Source organism: Taudactylus pleione, unplaced genomic scaffold (genome assembly GCF_031769625.1).
Source record: "Taudactylus pleione unplaced genomic scaffold, aTauple2 ptg000454l, whole genome shotgun sequence".
NCBI classification, from domain to species: Eukaryota; Metazoa; Chordata; class Amphibia; order Anura; family Myobatrachidae; genus Taudactylus; species Taudactylus pleione.
Window position 1 is genome coordinate 700,742 of NW_028284856.1, and position 22,875 is coordinate 723,616.

At 43.1% G+C, this 22,875-nt stretch overlaps 1 protein-coding gene across 14 annotated transcripts in view; it reads right to left on the bottom strand.

Moving 5' to 3' along the window:
• Nucleotides 1-22,875, bottom strand: part of ANK2 (ankyrin 2) — a 696,877-nt gene that overhangs the window by 195,006 nt on the left and 478,996 nt on the right. For 13 of the 14 annotated variants that reach the window (XM_088448313.1, XM_088448312.1, XM_088448319.1 and 10 more), the window contains exons 5-8: nt 9,008-9,106; nt 7,221-7,406; nt 6,867-6,890; nt 160-258 (exon numbers count right to left, since the gene is read on the bottom strand). In XM_088448313.1, the coding sequence (XP_088304439.1) occupies nt 160-258; nt 6,867-6,890; nt 7,221-7,406; nt 9,008-9,106 (408 nt within the window). The remainder of the gene's footprint in view (nt 1-159; nt 259-6,866; nt 6,891-7,220; nt 7,407-9,007; nt 9,107-22,875) is intronic. The other variant, XM_088448320.1, reaches the window with a different exon arrangement.

Here is a 22,875-nt window from a genome sequence, read left to right on the forward strand (position 1 = left end):
GGCATGCTACAGTCCCAGATGTTTCTCAAATTAATTTAGTTTCTACTTTACTTTCAATTTTTATTGGAAGCACACCGTTTCCCATTGTGAGCTTTTACATTTCATCCAATATTACAAGAGACATAACTCGCATCCAACTATTAAAACAAGGATTCTTACTCTTGCGGTAAAATCCACTGCGGCTCCTCTGTTGAGTAAAAGTGTGGCGACATTTACATTTCCATAGTGTGCAGCAATGTGTAACGGTGTGAAACCACTCTGCAAAGTTCAAGAAAATAATAGTATTACTATAATAGCGACAGTAATAAAAAAGCAGCGACAACAGGTACATATGCTGTATACATGTACATATACACACGCTGTAACAAAGCTTTAACGAAGCAATGTGGAATGCAACAAAGAATATCATGACTCTGATGTCCATAGGGAGTAAGTAAAATAAGAGGAGTATGTTAGGCAGCAATCAGCCAAATGTACACTGAAGTGCCAAAAGTCATGTAATAGCAGTATGCAAAGGTAATGGTAGGTGGAGTCACCGTAGAGTGACTTAGAAATGCCCAAACCTGCATCAGTTGCAATCTGACATCTTGTGAGTCCATAAGAACACCGGCTAGGCTGCTCATGGTAAGGAGACGAATGGGACATGAATGGGACATTCCATTTCCGAAGTTGTGCGGACATTCAACATTCCTTGATCTACAGTGTCACATGTGTACCTAGAATATCTCATGGAAGACATTGTCACCCACTGTGGACAGCGCAGTGGCCGACCACGGGTGCTCAATGATCGTCACCAGCCACGTTTGGCCAGAATTGTCCATGGTAACAGACAAGCAACACTGGCTCAAATCACATCCACATTTAATGCAGGTCAGTGCAGCGTTCTTTAGCTTCCATGGGATTTGGGAGCAGAATACCCACCAGAGTGCCCCTGTTAACACTACGACACCAGACACAGAGCCTCACCTGGACTTATGATGTTGCTAATTTGACCCTGAAGGACTGGCAACATGTGGCGTAGTCAGATGAGTCACGGTTCTAGTTGTTTCTGGCTGATAGTAGGGTTCAGGTGTGGTGCAAAACCCCATGAGGCCAAGGACCCCAGCTGTCAACAAGGCACCGTGCAAGCTGGTGGTGTTTCCAGAATGGTGTGGGGTGTGTTCACATGGCATGGGTTTGGTCCACTGGTCCGCCTGAACATGTCATTGACCGGTACCTGCTACGTTGAATTGCTTAATGACCATTTGCAGCTCTTCATGGGCTTCATATACCCCCACAACGATGGAATATTCCAGCAGGATAATGCACAATGTCATCAGTCCTAAGTTGTCCAGAATTGGTTCAAGGAGCATTCTGGAGAGTTCCGATGAATAATGTGGCCACCACGTTCGCCCGACATGAACCCAATAAAGCATTTACGGGATGTGGTGAAGATGTCCGTTTGCATCCAAGATCCTGCACCTACAAATATCAGGAAGCTGTGAGAAGCTGTCCAGATGGCATGGGTCAACATCTCTCCAAAGGTCTTCCGCCCACTTGTGCAATCTATGCCACTTCGAGTTGCTGCACTTTGCCGGGCTAGAGGGGGTCCTACACTATACTAGCATCTATCCCATGACTTTTGGCACTTCAGTGTACTTGAGAAGCAGTTACAGGGTACAAGTACAAGATATTTTTCCGAAGAGAAGCAAAAGACTAAATTAAGGCAAGTTAGACAAAGGGTATGCAGCCTAATAATGTATTCGGGAGCCAGCTGCCAAATTTTGGCCAGAGTGTAAGCACAAGGTACTGGCCCATGAGCAGTGAAGACATGCGCCTGTCAGTGAGCCCATTAAAAATAGGTGAAAAATATATATATATAAAAAATCAAAATATTTTAAAAGTCTTTAAAGAATAAAGTTTTTATAAGATGATTTTCACCTGTTATCGCTTTTCCAGTTAGGGGAGGAGGGATTAAATTAGCGATGAGTTTCTATCAGGACTAAGGCAACACAGGTTACTTAGAAAATCTTGCTTGCTTTTGCATGCACCCCATAGAGGTTTTCCTCTCGTAATGATCGACAATGTGCACCGATGTTAACTTTCCAAAAATTGAAACTGCCCAGGCACACATTGGAAGAGCAGAGAACCACAGACACAAACAGAGGGTGACTAATGGAGAGAACAATGGAGTCAGGGATTGATATTGAAGGGGCAGGTGGACACGCTGTGCTTGGACTTGGTGCTTTACCGAAACGGTACCCTGCAGCCAGTAGCACAGTAGCACTGCAAGGGACTCTCCGGGCAGGCATCCTGCAGTCCGTGAAGTGGCCTAAAGCGTCCTTAGGAAGCTCAGCTCAGTGCTCTGCTTCCTAAAACAGGCAGCTCTGCCCCCTATTTTTGATGTCGTAATGTCATGGGTTTAGGGAGTGGCGCTGGCAGGGCAGCATAGAACCCTGTTTCAGCCCTGCAAATAGGCCCCTGTTAATGAATATACCCCTAATAATGAATAGGCCACACATTCTTTACACATATAGGTGAGACATTGCTGAAAAATCTCAAACATTTTCTAAAGGAAACAGCGAATCATGTTACATATACCCCTCAGTCTGTAAGCTACAGTGGTGCAGGCACTGAAAGCGAGAGAAGTATATATAGACAGGACCAATTTACTGTATTCATATTTTTAAGAAAGCAATAGGAAGATAAACAAAGCAGGACAACTATAAGGTTGTTATTTTGCGTAATATGTTCATTTTGTTTGTAGAGTTACTCATTGCCTCGGTCCTGCTTGCTGCTATCAGCACAGTAATTGTTTGTATGTGCAGTATTACTGCCTGCAAGCGTAGACACACACAAGAAATGAATGGGCGTGCAGGATTGCTGCTACCCCAGCTTCCCTGCAATGCAGCACCAGATCTCTACTGCATTTCTTCCCACAGTGCTATATTGCTCTCTATATGCTGAATTATATGTCCTTGTTTATTACTGTTAAAACAAAGTAACAAAAACATATAATGCACACAGTATAATCAACTAATAAGTAGAATGTAGCTCACAAGCTTTCATATTTGTTGTTTATATGCACTGCAGCAAAATGCAGGTGAAAGATAAAATCAGTGCTATAATATAAAATGAAAAGTTTTATCTATGTACTGTTAACACCAGACATCCAGAGAGCAGCAATCTAGATTTAGGGGCCTATTTAACAAGCCTGTGTTTTATCATATGATGCATAACCTTCAGTTTCTGCATCATTGTATGTATCCTGGCTATGTGACAACAGATTTTACAGATTTTGAAAAAGGCTAATTAGTGCTGCACATCAATGGGGACTACGGTCTGACATCTATGTACCAAACTCAAAAAAAGGTAGCTTTTAGGAGTTTGGTTCCGTTGGTTAACACCATCCTCAGATGGCATTAACCGCTTTATGTCTATGGAGGCATTCCCTATTCGCAGCCTTTAGTTAAAAATGAATGAGTCTGTGATGATATGGGCTGAGAATATTTGTTCTGAAACAATATTTACAAAATCCACACACGGAGTACATATTACAGTACTGTGTGCTTTATAATAGGACATACCTATGTAGTGCTCAGCTTTGGGAAGCTTGCTGTATTATGCTTAAATGGCTTCACAGCCAACACCTACTTCTAGGCAAAGCTGCAATTTTTACAGCTGATTGTTAATGTTAAGCGCTAGAGGCCTACAGTAGTTACATTAAATGATTCATTGCAAAAATGGCAAAGAAAAAATGTGTACATATTAATCACTGAAATAATGCTTCCTATAGAAACATTAAGATCATTTTTAATTATTACAGGTATCTGCTTTTCACAACAACAGGTTGTGGCTAATGTTGCAAAACTGTGGTTACGGCAGTATGTCCCTATTTTGAACCCTGATGTTGGCATTTTGCTACATGTCGGCATCTCACTTGTCAACATTTACGATGTTGAAATTGTGTACATGTTAACATTTTGCAGATGTCAACATATTAGCTGTTGACATTTCAACAATGTCAACATCATATTTGTCAACAATGTACTGTTGCTATTATGACCATCAACATTGTGACCACATCCCTGGTTCAGCAGCCAACATTTCACATTGTGGTGATTGCGGAAAAAAATGCTACTGAGATATTGAAGGATGTGTCATTTACAATATGTTGAACCCATGGCATATCTACTGTATAAGGGGTGAAGTGTGTGAGAAGCCACAATGCTCACCTGCACCTATAGATAATACTTACCTGCCCTCAGGCCACACCACTCACCTGCACCTATAGATAATACTTACCTGTCCCTCAGGCCACACCGCTCACCTGTACCTATACATAATACTTACCTGTCTCTCAGGCCACACCACTCACCTGCACCTATAGATAATACTTACCTGTCTCTCAGGTCACACCGCTCACCTGCACCTATACATAATACTTACCCGTCTCTCAGGCCACACCACTCACCTGCACCTATAGATAATACTTACCTGTCTCTCAGGTCACACCACTCACCTGCACCTATACATAATACTTACCTGTCTCTCAGGCCACACCACTCACCTGCACCTATAGATAATGCTTACCTGTCCCTCAGGCCACACCACTCACCTGCACCTATAGATAATGCTTACCTGTCCCTCAGGCCACACCGCTCACCTGCACCTATAGATAATGCTTACCTGTCCCTCATGCCACACCGCTCACCTGCACCTATACATAATACTTACCTGTCTCTCAGGCCACACCACTCACCTGCACCCATAGCAGTGTCGTCATGAGGGGGGTGCAAGCTGCACCCAGCTGTCACCCTCGGAGGGGGTGACACCAAAATGCCAGTTCCTCTGCAGTGACAGGAGCCGGCTGCTGCAGTGTGACATTCTCCTGCAGCACCCGGTTCCTGTCATAAAAGAGGAGCTGACAGTGTAGACTTCCCAGTCTCTAGGGGCAGCCCAGCATCTCGGAGTGATGTTATAGGGATCCCCAGCGAGGTCATTCCCCTTTATTTAGGTCATGCCTCTTTTCAGCCGGATGTGCCTTCGGTGCGCGAGGGGTATCCAGAGTGCGCACCGGGTGTCACCAGACCTGGTGACGCCTCTAACCCATAGATAATACATACATGTCCCTCAGGCCACACCGCTGCGAGCAAGAACACAGTGGCTAATTTATGGACGCCCAGAAAACAGTGTTTAAACGGACCGACATACCTGCGTGTTTCTAACCACCCCCTCCATTACCTCCCCCAAACACTGACTACCTGCCACTCTCTTTGCAAGTGTATCCTCTGTGTGAATGTAATTGCAATTTAATCGTGCGTGCGCAGTGTGATTTACACATGTGTAATGGCTAACAATTGCTCAATCTGAGACAAAACAAAAAGGCCATTGCATACACATCTGATTCAGGCCCTAAATCCGCCTCTGGTTGAATCCCAGGGTATTGTTGGATTTTTGCTATTGTTTTGTACTGTGCAACTTTATACACTAAAAGAATACATCTAATGCTGGGTACACACTGCATGATATATAATCCGTACAACTGACGAACACTATATCGTTCAGTGCACCTGACCATGTACACACATCATTTCTGTTAACGACGTCATTCACAGATATATCACGTCGGCCGCGCAGCACAGCAGATGCAATATATCTGAAAAATATATTGTGCACATCTGCCTGTGTGCTCGGGCAACTGACCAACCAACCCATTATATACTGGCCACAGGAACCAGCGACGACATCACAACTGGACGGCCAAATTTAAATGATCGTCTAGTGGAAATGTCTAGTCAGACATATCAAACAGCCATTGGTGAGTATGGTTACCAAATTGGTCGCTTGATCGGCAAGACGGACAGCCGGCCACTGCGTCAATCAGGTGTGTACCGCAAATTACAACAACTTTATGTCTTAAGTGATTAATTCAACCCACAGTAAGGTAATGGAGAAGCCAATGGCAACACCTATGAGCAGACCTGGTGGACGGCAAGGGCTAAATAGCTAAACGTTACCACGGTGTTCTCACAGTCATGTACATGTCCTTTTAAAACTTCTATTAAGCGCAGGTTTTTTTTGTTATTTGTCATGCTTTCTTTTGAGTTATAGAGTCGTGCATTTAATGTAATCAGCAAGTTTTGCTTTCTGCTATGGACACAATAGGATCCACGAACAAGCTTTGTGTCATACCCAAAGAAGATAAAATAAACCTAGGTGCCTGATTGTATAATACACTGTCAAACAGCACTGACGGAAGGCAGAACGCTAGAACCAAGTCATTAGCAAAAGTGTAATGTGGGCATGTACAAGACACAAGAAAGAATGTTCCATTTTCATTCGTGCGTAGATGTACAAGACACTATGATAAAGTTCCGTGAAGATGTTATTTTGAGGGTAAAATATAATTATTTTAACCTTTTTTTTTTTATAGAACCCTGCATTCTAAATATTAAATTAAAAGAAAGAATTGTATAATGTTAAAAGATAGCAAAGATTTACTGAGATAAAATTACACAAATTAAGTATCTTGTCTCCTGCCATTATTCGTCATTAGTAACTTAGTCTATCATCTAGAATATGTACTTGTTCATTCCAATTCACGCCAAATTCATCTTTCACATCGCTTCTCCCGTCATCATCCCTGTTTTCTGTCCCACCCACTCTTTCCTCCCTCATATCTCCCACCATCCTTCTGCTACATAGACATTTACATCCCCATGTACAAAGAATGTTACATAATCAGTAGTGCGTAGATGTATACTCTGTATAGCTACTGTACAAAGGTATAGGGGGAAATAAAGTGTAAACACAAAATAACAGCTCTATTTGCTGAAACAGATGCATGCAAAATATTAACAAGAAATAATGGATTATGTTTATACCTCTGTCGTCCTATTCACCATCATCTGAAGTAGCATGGTTTGGAAAAAGAGCACATATTAGTACCTCTTGTTATGTAATAATGTTCAACATAATGGGCACTATTGCCAATGGCCATTGCAGTTCATTTCATAGATTATGCATTTCAATTACAATTTCTGTATGTACTACTTAACAAAATAAAATAAATTAAAATAACATTATTGTATTATAGTAACTTAAAATATATAAAACTAGGTACAGATTCAGTACAGTATCTTCTCAGTTCTGAATACAATTGTTTTGAAGCAAAGTTCTCCTGAATTTATAGTATACAGTATGTGTTGTTTTGTTTGTTAGGCGATAGTGTATCTTACCTTGGACTGAACATCGGCATTGTGGTCATTCTGAAGTAAGAGGGCTGCAGATTTGGTATCATCCTTTCTGGCAGCAATATGCAGAGCCGGTAGTCTAACCTTCCCTTTTGTATCGTTCTCCAAGAGAATTGCTACCACCATGTTATGGCCTTGCTGGAGAGCAACAGCCAGTGGAGTGAAGCCATCCTGATGGGAGAACATTGCAAAACATTTTATAGATTAACGTTCTATTAACTTCCTCATTTTGTAAACACAAAAGTTTTGATTCCTTAAAGATCAAAATTCTAATAATGCATAGAGCAAAATATGAGCAAACACCTAGGAGTAAATTTATTATGGAGCGTACACACGGTCAGATTTGTCAGACTTGTCAGATGAACGACTGAACGATTAAACGATTTGAACGATTTGGACGATTTGGACGATTTGACCAAAGTTTTGAACGATTTGAACGATTGAACGATTTTTGACTGCATTAAAATGAATGGAATCGTCCAAGTCTGACTGCAAACCCATCAGATGTCAGATATCGTTATCTGACAAACGGGAACGCGCATCGTTGATCGTCCATCGTTCAGGCATGTCAGATATGAACGATTTTCCTTCAGATATGAACGACTGAACGATTTTTAAATCGTTATCGTCCATATCTGAAGAAAAAATCTGATCGTGTGTATGCACCATTAAAGTGAGAATTTTTAGAAGTGGAGATGTTGCCCATAGCAACCAATCAAATTCTTGCTATTATCTTCTAGAATGTGCCAGTTGAATGTTAAGTATAATCTGATTGGTTGCTATGGGCAACATCTCCACTTCTAAAAACTCTCACTTTAGTAAATTTACCCCCTAGTATATATTTCATATGTAATGCATTATTAGATGTTATTTTGCACTTGATTTGAGGTGCGTACACATGGTACGATTAAAATGGACGATATGAACGATATTGATCATACCGTTATCATTAATATTGTGTATTTTTCGGTGCCGAACGACCTGCGATGCATGGACACGTATGGTCAATATCGATATCGACCATCGCCCGTGCATGCAGGCCAACCTGGTAGATATCGACCAGGTTACTATAGGAACCCTCAATCGTTGATCGCTATAGTCATTGGTGAGTTGGTGGTGTGCTGGATGAACGATATCAATCGTCCAGCACATCCGGGAGATCGAACAACGATATCGTTATCGTTGTCGATCATCCAGTCTGTACGCACCATTACACTAAAACCTTGGTATTTTAATTGTAATAATATTTCTCTTTAAGCCATTTTCAATAACCAACAATGAAACTATGTCACTTTAATACAGTGTGGTCACAGCCAAACTGTGACTTCTAGTTACATTATAGTGTTATGTATTTGTTACAGTGTTGAATTGCTCTCTACAGAATTGACAACAGCATGTTACGTCATTACACAGAATACAGAATGGCACTGACTGCTGTTACATGGTGACAGTTGCAATAGCAGTTGTTTATAGATATGGTACCAGCACTGCAGTTAGTCTCAAACAGAATGAGACTGAAATACCGACGGCTTGATAGGAGTCAGTATTTCGACGCCTATCTTAAGTCCCGTGTCAGGTAGTCGGGACTTAGACCGGCGGCATTGCGTCCGCCGGTCTATTAACTACATCCCATCTCAAACATTTGCATAAAATACAGAAAACTATGACTGTATATAAAATAAGGCTTTTGGAAAAAAAATAAAGAAAAATAGAAACCATTTCATCAAAGTGTATTTTAGTGTACGCTGAAAGTAATTAGGGGTAACACTTACCTCTGTTGCAGTGCTCTGATTGGCCCCATTTTCAAGCAAATATTTCACTACTTCAAGGTGATTCTCTTGGGCAGCCATGTAGAGAGGGGTAAACCCATTCTGAAAATATAAGCATAAGGGACATTGTATTTTGTCATTCCTTATCTGTGTTTTAACATAGTAACTGGACATTTACATCAATACTTCAGAGTATTATTATTGCTCAGGCCTCTTCATACTTCATATGTAAATACATTACAGGTTGAGTCTCGTATATCCAAAATGCTTGGGACCAGGGGTATTTTGGATAACGGAATATTCCGTAGTTGGGAATAATTGCATATCATAATGAAATACAGAATGCATTTCTGTGTTATATACACCTTATACACACAGCCTGCAGGTCATTTTATACAATATTTTCAATAATTTTGTGGCTCAAGCAAAGTTTGTGTACAGAAAAGAAATTAATTTATGTTTCATATACACCTTATACAGACAGCCTGAAGGTCATTTTATACAATACTTTTAATAATTTGTGCCTTAGACAAAGTTTGTGTACATTGAACCATCAAAAATCAAAGGTTTCATTATCTCAGTCATGCCTAAATGATTCCATATTTCGGAATATTTGGATATGGGAGACTCAACCTGTATTAGTATGTACAATCCATCATTCTAACACCCTAGAAAATGTATGTAAGCATTGCATTAGACTGAGACACAAGTAAACTCCTAGGGGTATATTTACTAAAGTGAGAGTTTTTAGAAGTGGAGATGTTGCCCATAGCAATCAATCAGATTCTACTTAACATTTAACTAGCACCTTCTAGAACAGTGGTCGGGGAACAGGGGTAAATTACCCCACATGGGGTCAAAATTAAATTCCTGGGGGTAATGGACGGACAGCCGGGCATGCATATAAATCATTCTATGCATGCCCGGCTGTCTGTCCATTACCCCCTGTGCCACAGGGAGGCTCTAAGCCGGACAGGACGGCGGCGGATGCAGGAGCAGGATTAAGGTAAGTGGTTTTTTTTTTTCTTGTACAAGTGGCACTACAGGGGCGTTATATGGGGGCACTACTACAGGGGCATTATATGGGGGCACTACTACAGGGGCATTATATGGAGATACTACTACAGGGGCATAACTATGGAGGCACTACTATATGGGCATAACTATGGGGGCACTACTATAGGGGCACTACTACAGGGGCATGATATGGGGGCACTACTATATGATTTCCTTCCTTTCAAATCAAGGGGGTAACGTCGGCGTATCTAAATATATTTTGGGGTAAAAGAGTTCCCTGACCCCTTGTTTAGATCAAACATTTAACAAACTTGTCTGAACGACCATTTTCATCTGTTTTCTGGCATTTAGGAGCAAATTGCTGATCATCAGTTACTCCCATACGTTACCAGATTTTCATTCCAACCAATGAACTAGTTGGCTGGTTGGACAGATAATCTTTAGATGTGTATTATTTATAATCATGTCCAGTGCACTTGGTATAGTGAGGATTATAGTCAAATTTCTTTCTGAAATGCAGTGTATGAGCTATGTAAAATAACTTGTCTTGTAGTAAAATGTCTAAAAAAATATTTAAGTTAGTGATGCCAGTTATGTATTAGCCAACTAATCTTGCACCTGCCTTTTATTATCCTGAAATAAGATATGTAACATCCACAGGACGTTTGAACTTCAGTCTGTTTGAATGTTTTAAAAGATATATGAGCCCACAGTAATCTAAGAAAGTTTAATTCCCCTGGGACCAAATATTTAATCCATACCATTCCTACGGTAAAGAGTATTCATTAGTGCTACAATCTATAAAATAAAATGCTAGTGCCATCAAATTCCCATATGATTCATGACTTCTAGTATGTTACATATATTTTTTTGCTTAGACACATCTATAAGTAATGTGCTAATTTCAACGAAGGTACTTAACATTTACTTCTAGTTTGGTTGCCTATTTGTAACCTAATTAATTTCATAGGTACAGTTTTCAATTTAAGAGCACAGCCGAATTTCCATTTTTACACTACATAGGGGCATATTCAAGAAATTTCGGCCAGACACAAACTTTCTCCTATTCAATTAGTCTTGAGAATTTTAGGAATTAACGCAGCTTTTTTCTCGCAGCTTCAGAGCCGGTGCAAAGTTGTGAAAAATTGTCATTTTAAAGTACCCCTTGGACACCCTTCCCCCTTGCAAAGTGCAGAATAATGGGTTAAAAGATTTTGGACAGGTATATTGGGGACAAGTGTTTTAAACATTGCAGGTGGAAGTAGCAGGTGGTTTTTATATTTAAAGTGTCTTCGAATTACTAAAATAATTTGTGGTGAATTGATTAGCTCTGGGTATTCCTCCCGGGGCTATTCAGCATCGCTCTGAAATTAAACCCCCCCTTATATATGATAACACAGCAGTCCCTACACAGTCGAACATCTACAACATGTCACAGAAAACAACATCTTCCTACAAAACAAGGTCGTAAACCTAAGGTTCCGCAAAAATCCTAATTTGTAACACAGCCATTATTGCCTGCACAAAAGATGAAGCCGCAAAAGTACGAGCCAACTTTGCATGTAGGCAGTAAATGAGACAGAAAAAGATATACTGTATATAAACCACTTTGAGGCAATTATGGAGAAGCTCGCTGCAGAAAAGGAAGCCGCATCTGTAATAGCTGGTGCATAGTTTATGGAGAGCGCAGAACACCCTGATATACAAGGAACCATCAATGAACTTGGCTCAGAGCTTGGATCCCAAGATTCACTGCAACACACATCAGAATATGTCCATCAAGTCACCAAAACAAGCAGCAACACCCCAGAAGTGCAAGGTATGCAACCAGACTTCATCAGTGAAGCAAGCCAAGCACACTGTGCAATGCTACCACAAGTCAGTGACAAACTGAAAATCTATGAGCTAGAAACCTTTACAAAAGGAGAAGCTACGAGGAACAACCCTTACCCACACCAGGGGTTTGAGCCTGCAAACTACAACAAAGGCAGCACCTTCTGCACACAAAAGTGGTATGATATAGGCAGGCTTGATCCAGGCAATTCTAGCAGCAGGTATGACTGCATACCATTTACCCACCATGTTAATATACCAACAGCATATCCTAGAGCCAACCATGACACACTAGACTTTGCTAGGTTCTTACACGACAATAACTAGTAACAAAAGGACTTTCAAAGTTCAATGATTGGAAGCTTAGAAGTTTCATATAGTGAGGAGATAGACATATTAATTAAATGGCTTGGAAATTAATCTGCTGAACTTGTTAAAAGGACCAGAACGATCAATATAAACCACCCAGAGTCTGGCCTTTAAATGATCTAGGATAGACTTGATGAGAGATATAATAATAACAGAAAGTGTACTATTCAAAAGAATTGATGATTTCCGTAGATAATCTAACAAAGACTATCAGAGACTTAAAGAACTAAGGGGTCTATGTACTAATAATTGCGGTACTGCTGCAATTATTATGTATTTAACTCGCAGGGGATCATTTAATTTTTATTGAAAATATCCCCGCTATGTACAAAGGAGAACTTGCATGGACAGCAGTTGCGGTAAACGCTGTCCCTGCGAGTTATATCCCCAGCAAATTGGAAGCTAACACTGTGCATGTGCACAGCGTCAGTTTATGAAGCCGGCCGGGGCTGCAAGAGAGAGATCGGAAGTTCTCTCTCCTGCCCCTGGAGCCTCCATAGGCTTACAGTAGTTTACACCATGTGAAGATGGTTTAAACTTCCGGGGCTAAACTCCAAAAAGTGTAGCTTTTTGGAGTTTAGTACATAGGGGTCAGATCATAGTCCCCATTGATAATAATCGTGACTATGATCTGAATCTGCAGTTTCTGCATAATTTTATGTAAAAAACAGCTTGATACATAGGGCCTGATTCAGACCCGCTTGCTAAGCCGTGGACGCATGCTTTGGGCGATAGTCGCCCATTTGCACATGCGTATGCGTCAATATGAGCATGCGTGCGTCACTCAGTGCGATTGGGAATTGTGCGCTCGTAGTACACAGACTGGATGACATTTTGAGTGACAGCGCCGTTTGTGGGTGGTAACGGGAAAGTGCTTGTGAATGGGGGAGTGGTGCTGCGAACGCAGGCGTGTCTGGGCGTCAAAACTGAGTTTTATGGGCATGCAAAATTAGCAAAGATGCGTCATTGTGCACGTCACTTGGTTGTTTTTCAGCCTGCAGTGATCGCAGTGCTTGCGGCAGGGGAAGGTCTACCTCAAGCGCTGCGTGCAGCTCCGATGGCTCTCGATGGTTCCGATTGTCCATACACTTCCTGGAGATGACGTGTGTTAAGACAGAAAAGTGGGCGTCTTTATACCGGTGTGCGTTCTCTCTGCCATCGCTCTCTAAGACAGAGGGCATCCATTCAACAGACAGTGCTATCGCGGCATTTGCATACCCCGGCCCCTTTTAGCTGCATGAGAGCACAGCTTAGCGTCCCGGTTTGAATGAGCTCCATAGGCCCTTAAGTGACTTATTAGTGGAACTTCAAGTACTCAAGTCTGAAGAAGACTTACCGGGACTTACTTTCCTTGACAACCCTATAGTGCGAAAGCTACCTTACAATATTCAGGAACAGTGGGTTACGCAAAGATTCAGCTACAAACAGCAGTACAAGGCGACTTTAACCCCATTCTCTGGGGGGGTTTTTTGTGGACTTTGTACACCAGCAAAATAGACCAGGAATGATCCTAGTTTTGCCTTTGACCTTTCAGGTGCTAACCTTATGCTACTTAACCCCTGCAAAATTTCAGTCGCAGTTTAGAAAACTGTGTACCCTCCAGATTCCTTCCACAGGTCTTCCAGCTTTCTTTCAAGAGACCAGACACAAAGATCTTAGAAAGCAGTGTCCTTTGCATTGCAAACCACATCCTCTCCTGAGGTGCAGAGCCTTCAGAGAGAAGTCCCTGGAGAACCTCAAAGCCTTCCTATGAGAAAATGTCATCTGCTACAAATGCTACTCTTCAACAATCCACTTCACCAAGGACTGCAAGGTTAGTGTCCACTGCACATAGTATGACAGCACAAAACACAGCTCTACACCCTGCATCTCCCCACAGAACTTAGAATGTAAGCTCCTATGAGCAGGGCCCTCTACCCTCTTGTGCATCTCCTTACTCTACCTTCATCTACTTCTTACTCTCTACCAGGGCACCTAACACTTGATTGCTTTGCATTGTTGCTTATCTGGGTGTTATGGTCGTGAATGTAGCAAAGTATATTATCCATGTCCTGTAATGTATTGTATTGTACTGTACTGTAATACCTCTTTCAGACATCTCGAGATTCCCAGGAATTTGGCCTGCCTCAGCCAAATTCCCGGGTAGCCCCGTCTGTCTGAAAGGTACCTACCCAGGAACACGTTCCCGGGTAGCCGCCTCTGCAATCAACCAGGGTTTTTCCCGGGACTTAAGTCCCGGGAAATTACCCTGCTTCTGTCTGAATGGTGCTACCTGGGAATTTACTACTCCCGGGCAGCACCAAGCAGCTTTTACATGTAGCTGACAGCGCAGAGTATCCTATAGGACGCTCAGCGCTGCTGCTTTGAGCTTACAGCGCAGAGCGTCCTATAGGACGCTCAGCGCTGCTGCTTTGAGCTGACAGCGCAGAGCGTCCTATAGGCTGCTCAGCGCTGCCGCTCACCATCCCTGCCAACACTCCCGCTGGACCACCACTACTGCCCCTATTTCCCGAACATAGCATCGGATGACGGGGTGAGATGCTGGCTCGCTGGGGGTGCTGCCTGCCCCGGCCACTGTAGAGGTGAGAGGCGGGGAGGGCTGGGTGGGACACTGCTGCTGCCGCAAATATGGGTGGGTGACGGCTCTTCGTGCACCTGTACCCGGCCTGTCCGGCCCTGGCACCTCGGCCGCTGCTCTGCTCTTCTCTGTGCCCATGATCAGTGCCAGGCAGGAGCCTTGTGTCCAGGGGCAGCCCAGCCAGAGGCCTGGGGATGGGGCGAGCAGCCAGGGCACCAATGGGAGGTAGTTTGGGGACATGTTGGGAAGTGTTTCAAATGATGTGCACCCCCACATACACAGCATGCCAGTCACAGGGGGCACATAGTTGTGCGTGATCAGGGCCTGGCACCACTCACATCAGCTCCACCTCATCTTTGTGTCCAGCAGTTGCCATGTAATCTAAAAAACCCTGCTCTTGTCTGAAAGGGTTCTACCTGGGAATTTCCCAGGTAGACGTTGTAGTGTGAAAGGGGGGTCTCTACCAAATACCCGGGAATTTGCACAGGAGAAATTCCCGGGTCTGAGCAGGAAATTTCCCGGGTCATATGTCTGAAAGGGGTATAAGTCACTGTAAATCAATCTATTGTTTATGTACTTTGTAAGGCGCTGCGGAACACTTGTGGCCCCATATAAATAAATGATAATAATAATAATAATAATAAAGAACTTTACGGTGGGGAGCAAAGTGGAGAGGTAAGGAACACTACTGCAGTCACACCAGAGATCATTTCACAATGCACCAAAGTCTGCAGAGAAGCCATAACTGGCAGATCTTGCTCCAATATCTGTTTAGTCAGAGTCTACCCAAAAGGCCAGCCAGAAAAAGCTTTATGTAATTCTAGATGATCAAAGTAACATGTCTCTAGCCAGATTAACCTTTTTTAGATATTTTGTATCAAAGCCCTGACAATCCTTACTCCTTAAAGACCATACATGCTTCCCCTCCCGGAATTCACAGGAGGCTCTCAATTTTTCGGGTAACCTCCCCGCACCTCCGGAAGGGTAGTCACTTCTCCCGCATTCTGCCCACTTCTTAGTGAAGTAGGCAGAATGCGGGATAATATTAGCAGGGATCGGCGGGTCCGTGCTTTGGGGGCGGGGCATAATGATGCAATTCTATGAGAATCGCGTCATTTAGCACCGCCCCCTATTTAAAATATACAGCGTCGCGGCAAATTCCTGTGAGGGGCGGGGCTTAATTATGTGATTTTGGACGGCCCCGTACCCAACTCCGCCCTTCTGCTTCTCCTCCCCAGGCTTCTCCCGGGGAGGAGAATTCCTAAGTCGGCAAGTATGTTAAAGACTTATGCAGGAAGTTTTTGGGACAAGAGGGAGGAGAGGTACTGGCTGTCAAGTCGAGTCCATAGACGCAAAGACACGCCTTCCTTTACTAACTATCACTGAGTGCAATCAGATCCCAGATAATAGGTCTGAAATGCCTACACCAGGCACAGCTATTCAACATGCACATTTGAAATGTATAGCGCATCGGATACCAGAACTTTACCATCAAACCCAGATAATTCTACTAATTGGGAGAGACATCTTAAGAGTCCAAAAAGCAAGAATCCAGATTAATGGTCTGCACAATGCACTTTATGCTCACTGACTAGACCTACTGTAGGTTGGGTTATAATAGGAGATTATATGGTTAGGAGATGTACACAAACCAGCTTTTGTTAACAGCATGCTTACCTGTACTTTAGATAATAGACACCCTTCATTTTCAGCCATGTCACAATCACTTCCTTATAAAGGAACTGCCGCACTGTCCAGTTATAGAGTCTACTAGTGACACCCACGTCTGTGACAACTACCTAGATAATCTAGGGTGCACAGTCTTCCAAAGAACAAAGAAGGATGATTAGGTGGCGATGTCCATCAAGGACTAATTATTCTTGGAAATAATGGAAAATGGACTAGTCAAAGATAAGGCAAACAGCTGGGTTGCACTTCTACCCTTTAGAACACACAGACTATGCCTACCTAACAACAGAGAGCAAGTACTTAAATACACCTGAACGCAGAAATACACAGAAAACCAGAGATGAGAGATCACTTCTTCCCTTTCATGAGCAAAATATTTGATGAGATAAGATAGCTCTCATTCTCAAAGATACAGAGGAATGCTGGTACCTGCCAATGCTTGGAGTATAGCACCTGAAGAAACCAGGTCAGATTACTGTTGCATTTGATTCCAGTGTCAGGTCCGAAGGTATCTCCTTAAAAAATGTTTTCCTGACTGGATTTGATCTTAACAACAAACCTCTCAGACTACTCACCTACTTCTAAAATGACTCTATTGCCTTCACTGCTGACATTCAACAAATGTTCCAATGCTTTCTCATAAAAGAAAAAGACAGCATGAGGGTACACATGTTTGGTAACAGCTTCTCACCTGCAGTTGCCATCTCTGAACTCAGACATTCAGCTCAGGAGGGTGAGCTAGAGTATGCTTCAGATGTTAGACAGCTCATAGAAAAACATTTCTACGTGGGTGACTGTTAAAAATCTTTGCGAACATATGAGACTGCAGTCGACCTCCTCAAGAGAGCTCAGGAAATGCTGCATGTTCGAATCTCTAGACTCAACAAAATAGCTTCCAACAGCAAAGGAGTGATGATAGCTTTTCCTTCCCAATATCATACTAGTGACGTAAGGTATTTGAATTTAGGAACCGATTCTCCACCAGCTCAACGTAGCCTTGGGCTTATATGGGACGTCAAATCTGACTCCTTTACCTTAGTGAGCAGTGAAGAAAGGCCCTTCACTCACAATGGTGTCTTGTCTGACCCCTTAGGATTTGCAGCTCTCATTGTCTACGGTAAAGCAGTACTCAGAGACCTAACCTGTGAGTCATCACACTGGGATGCCCAACTCCCTACACAGATAAGGGATCTATGGGAAGCGAAGAACTCTATCTGCCTAAACTAACCTTTATATTACACTAGAGACCAGCCACGGCTTCGCACAGGAGCAATTTTACATTTACTGCGATAGTCTTTTGGAATAAAAACAGACTCTTACCGGGAATTGGATTAGTTTGAAATTAAAGAATTGTTTTTCACATAAATGAAATAATAATGGCAAAAAAAAAAAGAAAAACTTAAATTTTGTATCAGTAAACTGGGCTTACATTCATTTTTCTGGAGAAACCGGATAATACATATCAACCTCTACATGGTATAAAATAAAATCCATCATTGTGATATAGCTTAGCAGTTTAGGTAGAGTAAGCCAAGAAAGAGCTCGGATGTCCGCTTTTCATTGACTTGTTTCATTAAAATAGTCACTGCTTGGCTCCCTTTTGTCATCATTAATGTTTCATACACCTAAACCGTCCTCGACAAATGCTCTATAGAATAGTGAAAACTATTAAAATCCATCCAGTGGTTCTTGAGAATAGCCCGACAAACAAACAGACGCCTACCAGGTACTTTTTTAAAATACTATGTATAGATGTCCATATGCGCTTTCTACAGAGATACAAACCAAGAGACTGTTTGTATTCTCTGATGCTTCAGTCAATAGCTGCTGCTGCATATCTTAAAACAGTGGACATTTAAAAACGGTCATTTAGGATATTTTATGGATAAAACAAAGCTAGCACCAAATCCAGAGCACACTGTACCAGATTCAGTACGGATCACAACTGAGATTGCAATAGCGATTGCGCACGCAGTCTCACTGCGAATATATGCTAATCCTCTGCGATCGCTAGGCCATCGCAGCACAACATAAAGACGCCCACCTTACCTTACACACATCCGTAATACTTAGCAAGACTGCAAAACCATCGGTAACATCGAGTACAATCACCGCCTCGCGCACACTTGCACAGTTACTCACCTTACTCAGGGTTAGCTAACCTTATCGCACGCAGTGAAAGTCCAAGCTGCAGTACTAGCTGTTAAACTAGGTGAATTTATTTTGAGTTGCCTATTCCATATTTATGTCAACAATCGTGTGTTACGGATCAGGAGATCCACCAATCCAAAGCCGTGGCACTATGTATCTACTGTTCACAATCCTGTAGAACACGCTACAAGAGCTCTCTCAGGCACTCTCCTTAAAGACACTACATGGCTGAATTCTTGTACAAAGCAGATTGGAACATTCCAGAAAGTGACACAATTGAGCTACAGCAGTAGACGCAAACTCAAAAGTCAAAATTTATTTATTCCACAATCTCAGCTACTGTCAATTCCACACCCTTCAGTTTCTAATGACCAAGAAGATTCACTTCTGCTTACTCCTGCCACTCTTCTTGCACAGGAAAACCAGGACTATCCATGTTCCTTCTGGAGGGTTCAACACCAAAGACTTATTCAAACATCAATGGAGACAAGTACAAAGCCTTGCAACACTTTCTAGGACAGGTGTAAAAGACAGTTTCTACCTTACAGATAAGAAACAACTGGCAAGTTGCCAAGCCTAACCTAATGCCTGGTGACATTGTGCTAGTCAGCGTCAGCCAATCACAAAACAATAAGTGTCCCTTAAGTCTTGTCACCAAAACATTCCCAAACAAAGATGGGAAAGTCCGTAAGGTCAAGGCTAAGATCTGCAAGGGAGAGACTTAGACCAGTATCTGAACTGATCCTGTTATTATGCCGCGTATCCACCACACGACATTACTGAGCGATTGCACGATTACAACATGTATTGACATCGTAATCATGCAATCACACAGTAATCGGGCACAAATCGTGCAAATTAATGTTGGAAACAACCAGCGATGCGCGCTCCCGCTGGTCGTTTCCGACATCAATCATTGCCCGAACATGCTGGTCAATCTACCAATGACGATAGATTTCCCATGTTCAGGGATGATTGATGTGCCTACACTGAACGACTGAACGTTCGGTGTAGGCACATCACAGACTGTGAAAGGACTGCACGATTACGACATTAATTCAGGGAGAACTCTCTCAGCCACACAGGCTTTACTAATGTTCTCCAGTAATCAACAAAGGAAAAAGCTACTTTAAATTGTATATACTGCAGACTAGGGGGCATATTTCCTAAAGTGCACCTTCTAGAAGATAATAGCTAGAATATACCCCTAGATGTTAAGTAGGCATTACACATAACGCATTACACATAACGCATGAGCGGTGTGCGTCTTGGTAGTGTTGAGCGTCTTTTCCTGCAACTTAGGGCCTGATTCAGACCCGCTCGCGATCGCTGAGAGCTCGCAAGCAGGTCGATGTTGGCCAAGTGCGCATGCGCACGACGGAGGCGACTCCGTCGTGCGCATGCGCGAGACCCGAATAACGACGGCTTGGGCGTCGTTATGGGTCTCGCACCAAAGGGGGCGTGCTGTCGATGGTGATTGACAGCACGCCCCCTTTGGTGGGCGTTCCGGGGGCATGGCTGCCCAGGTGGAGGCGGCCCATGGAAACGCCTACCGTCTGGGGCCGGCCCCACTGACATCACTAGTGATGTCATTGGGAGTGCTTTTGGCTCTGATAGAGCCAAAAGCACTCCAGGGCTTGCGGCAGACGAGACCCTACCACAAGGGTTTCGTCGCAAGCCCGATGGTCGCGATGGTCTTGACCATCGCGACCATCATTTTGGCCGCTCGCTATAGCTGTGGGTGGTCACCCACAGCTATGCGAGCGGCCAGGAGGCCGCTCTTAAAAAAGATAAGGACGGCCCTGATTCAGAGCGAGCGCTCTGTCAGAGCGTCTGGCTCTGAATCAGGGCCTTATTCCCTTACAGTATGTGTTATTCACAAAGTGATGTGAATAGGACACATACGCAGCTTATGATGATTAAAATGATATGCAGCCTATATTCTGTGTGCGACTGCAGGTGTATGTGCATGCGAAATGCTACGTTACACTGTCAGGAAATGTGCCATGGTAATGTAGCATTTTGCATGCAGATACAGCCGTAGTAGCACACAGAATATAGGCATGCTGCATATCATTTTAATCAGCATAAGCTGCTCCTGCGTCCTATTCACATCACTTTGTGAATAAGACACACTGTAAGGGAAAAAGTCACCCGAAAAGATGCTCGGCACTACCGAGACACACCACAGCATGGTGCGACTAATAGGGCTGTTTAACGTACAATGAGGCTAGATGTATGTGGACACATCTTTATTGTTATTTTTTTGTGGAGAAATATCTAATATATGTTCATTGTATATAGAATTCTCTTTTCCAAATGCCCGAGATATCCATCTGATGTGCTGAGTGTTCTCTAGTAATTATTATACTCACATGGAATGCATGGCGTGTGCAGCTGTGATCTCACATATTAACAAGCAATTGAGTCTAGATATGTGGAGATGGAATTACCATCATCTAAGTACCTAGTAACTAATACACAAACCAGGATGCAACTGTTGCTAAGACTTGGTGGGTACAACATTAAATATGTTTCATTCTAATGCAACATTTAACATAGAAGGTAAATGGAGATAATATACAAATCTGTGCACAATTTGCATGTGTGTCCTTGCTGATTCATTTAAATATGTGTCATCCTGTTTGTGACTGCAAAGCAGAGGGACACATAACGTTTTCCATCCTAGCGCTGCACTGGGAGAAATAGTAATTATTTAAAGGGGCCACACTGTAGCAACATACAGATGGGTCCTAACTCGTCTTTGCTGCAGTCGCGCCAAGAGTCCCGCGAGACTCTGCTAGTGCCGGGTGGTCCCTTGCAACTCTACTAATGTCGGGCATCTTTTATTGCCGAAAATGCATCTAAGTCGCAATGCAGAGCACGCAGGGCGCTTCAGGACTCTGCTGATGAATTTGATATGTGACATTTGTATATCTGTGTGCGACTGAGTCTCTCAATCAGCATGCAAAGTGCTATGATACAGTGGCCGCGTGTTTTTTCCACTCCAGGTTTCGTTTGCCATCCCAGTTGCACACAGATATACAAGTGTGATATATATCAAATTAATCAGCACAGTCTACTGGTGCGTCCTAGTCGCATCGCATTCCGACTTAAGACACAGTGTCGGCAAAAAAAGATGCCAGATTTTAGCAGAGTTACAAGGGACCTGGAGGCTCTCTCACACCAGGCATATCACGCTACATTGCATATTGAGGCTAGATGAGAAACTACACATCTGTATTCACCCCAGCTCATTTCTATAGCAGCACATTCTCCCCTTCCCATTTGATGTAACAGAACATCCTACCATATACCCACTATAGCAGCATATTTTTGCCTTTCCTCCTTTTAAGAGCACATCTTCCCCTCTTCTCTCACCCTTCTGGAGCAACACGCTCTACCAACAGGCAACACCCATGCCCCTATTGCTAGATCAGAGGTAGAGAATGTGCGTCGCTTCAGATGCTGTGGTACTACACATCCCAGCATACTAAAACTGTATAAAGGCAATTTTGGGATGTGTAGTTCCACAGCAGCTATAGTGCCACAAGTTACCAACCCCCGTGCTTGATAGTCCTATTGTAAAGTATGGTGTACTAAATAACCAGTCCTTAGAAAGTAGGGTGTGCAACCATCAGTATAACCAGTCCTTATAGTGGGGATGGGCAATGAGCGACCCCCCAGCTGTTGAAGACCTTCACATCCCAGCATGCACTGCTACAGTTTTGCTATTTGGCAATGCTAAAACTGTTTAAAGGAATGCTGGGATGTGTAGGTCAACAACAGCTGGAGGGCTGCTAATTGCCCACCCCTGTTTTAGAGAGTAGGGTGTGCAACCATCAGTCTAACCAGTCCTTAAACAGTAGGGTGTACAACCATCAGTATAACCAGTCCTTAGAGAGTAGGGTGTGCAACTATCAGTATAACCAGTCATTAGAGAGTGGGGTGTACTGCACAACCATCGGTATAACCAGTCTTTAGAGAGTAAGGTGTGCAACCATTAGTATTGCCAATTCTTAGAGAGTGGGGTGTGCAACCATTAGTATAACCAGTCCTTAGAAAGTGGGGTGTATAACCCAGTGGCGTAACTAGGGCAGGGCGAGCAGGGTGCGTGCCCTGGGCGCCGTTGGACCGGCGGCGCGGGGGGGCGCCGCCGGCCACGGTATCGGCCCGCCCTAGTTAGCCAGTGTAGCGCTGACCGCAATGAGTGCGGTCATCGCTACACATTTAC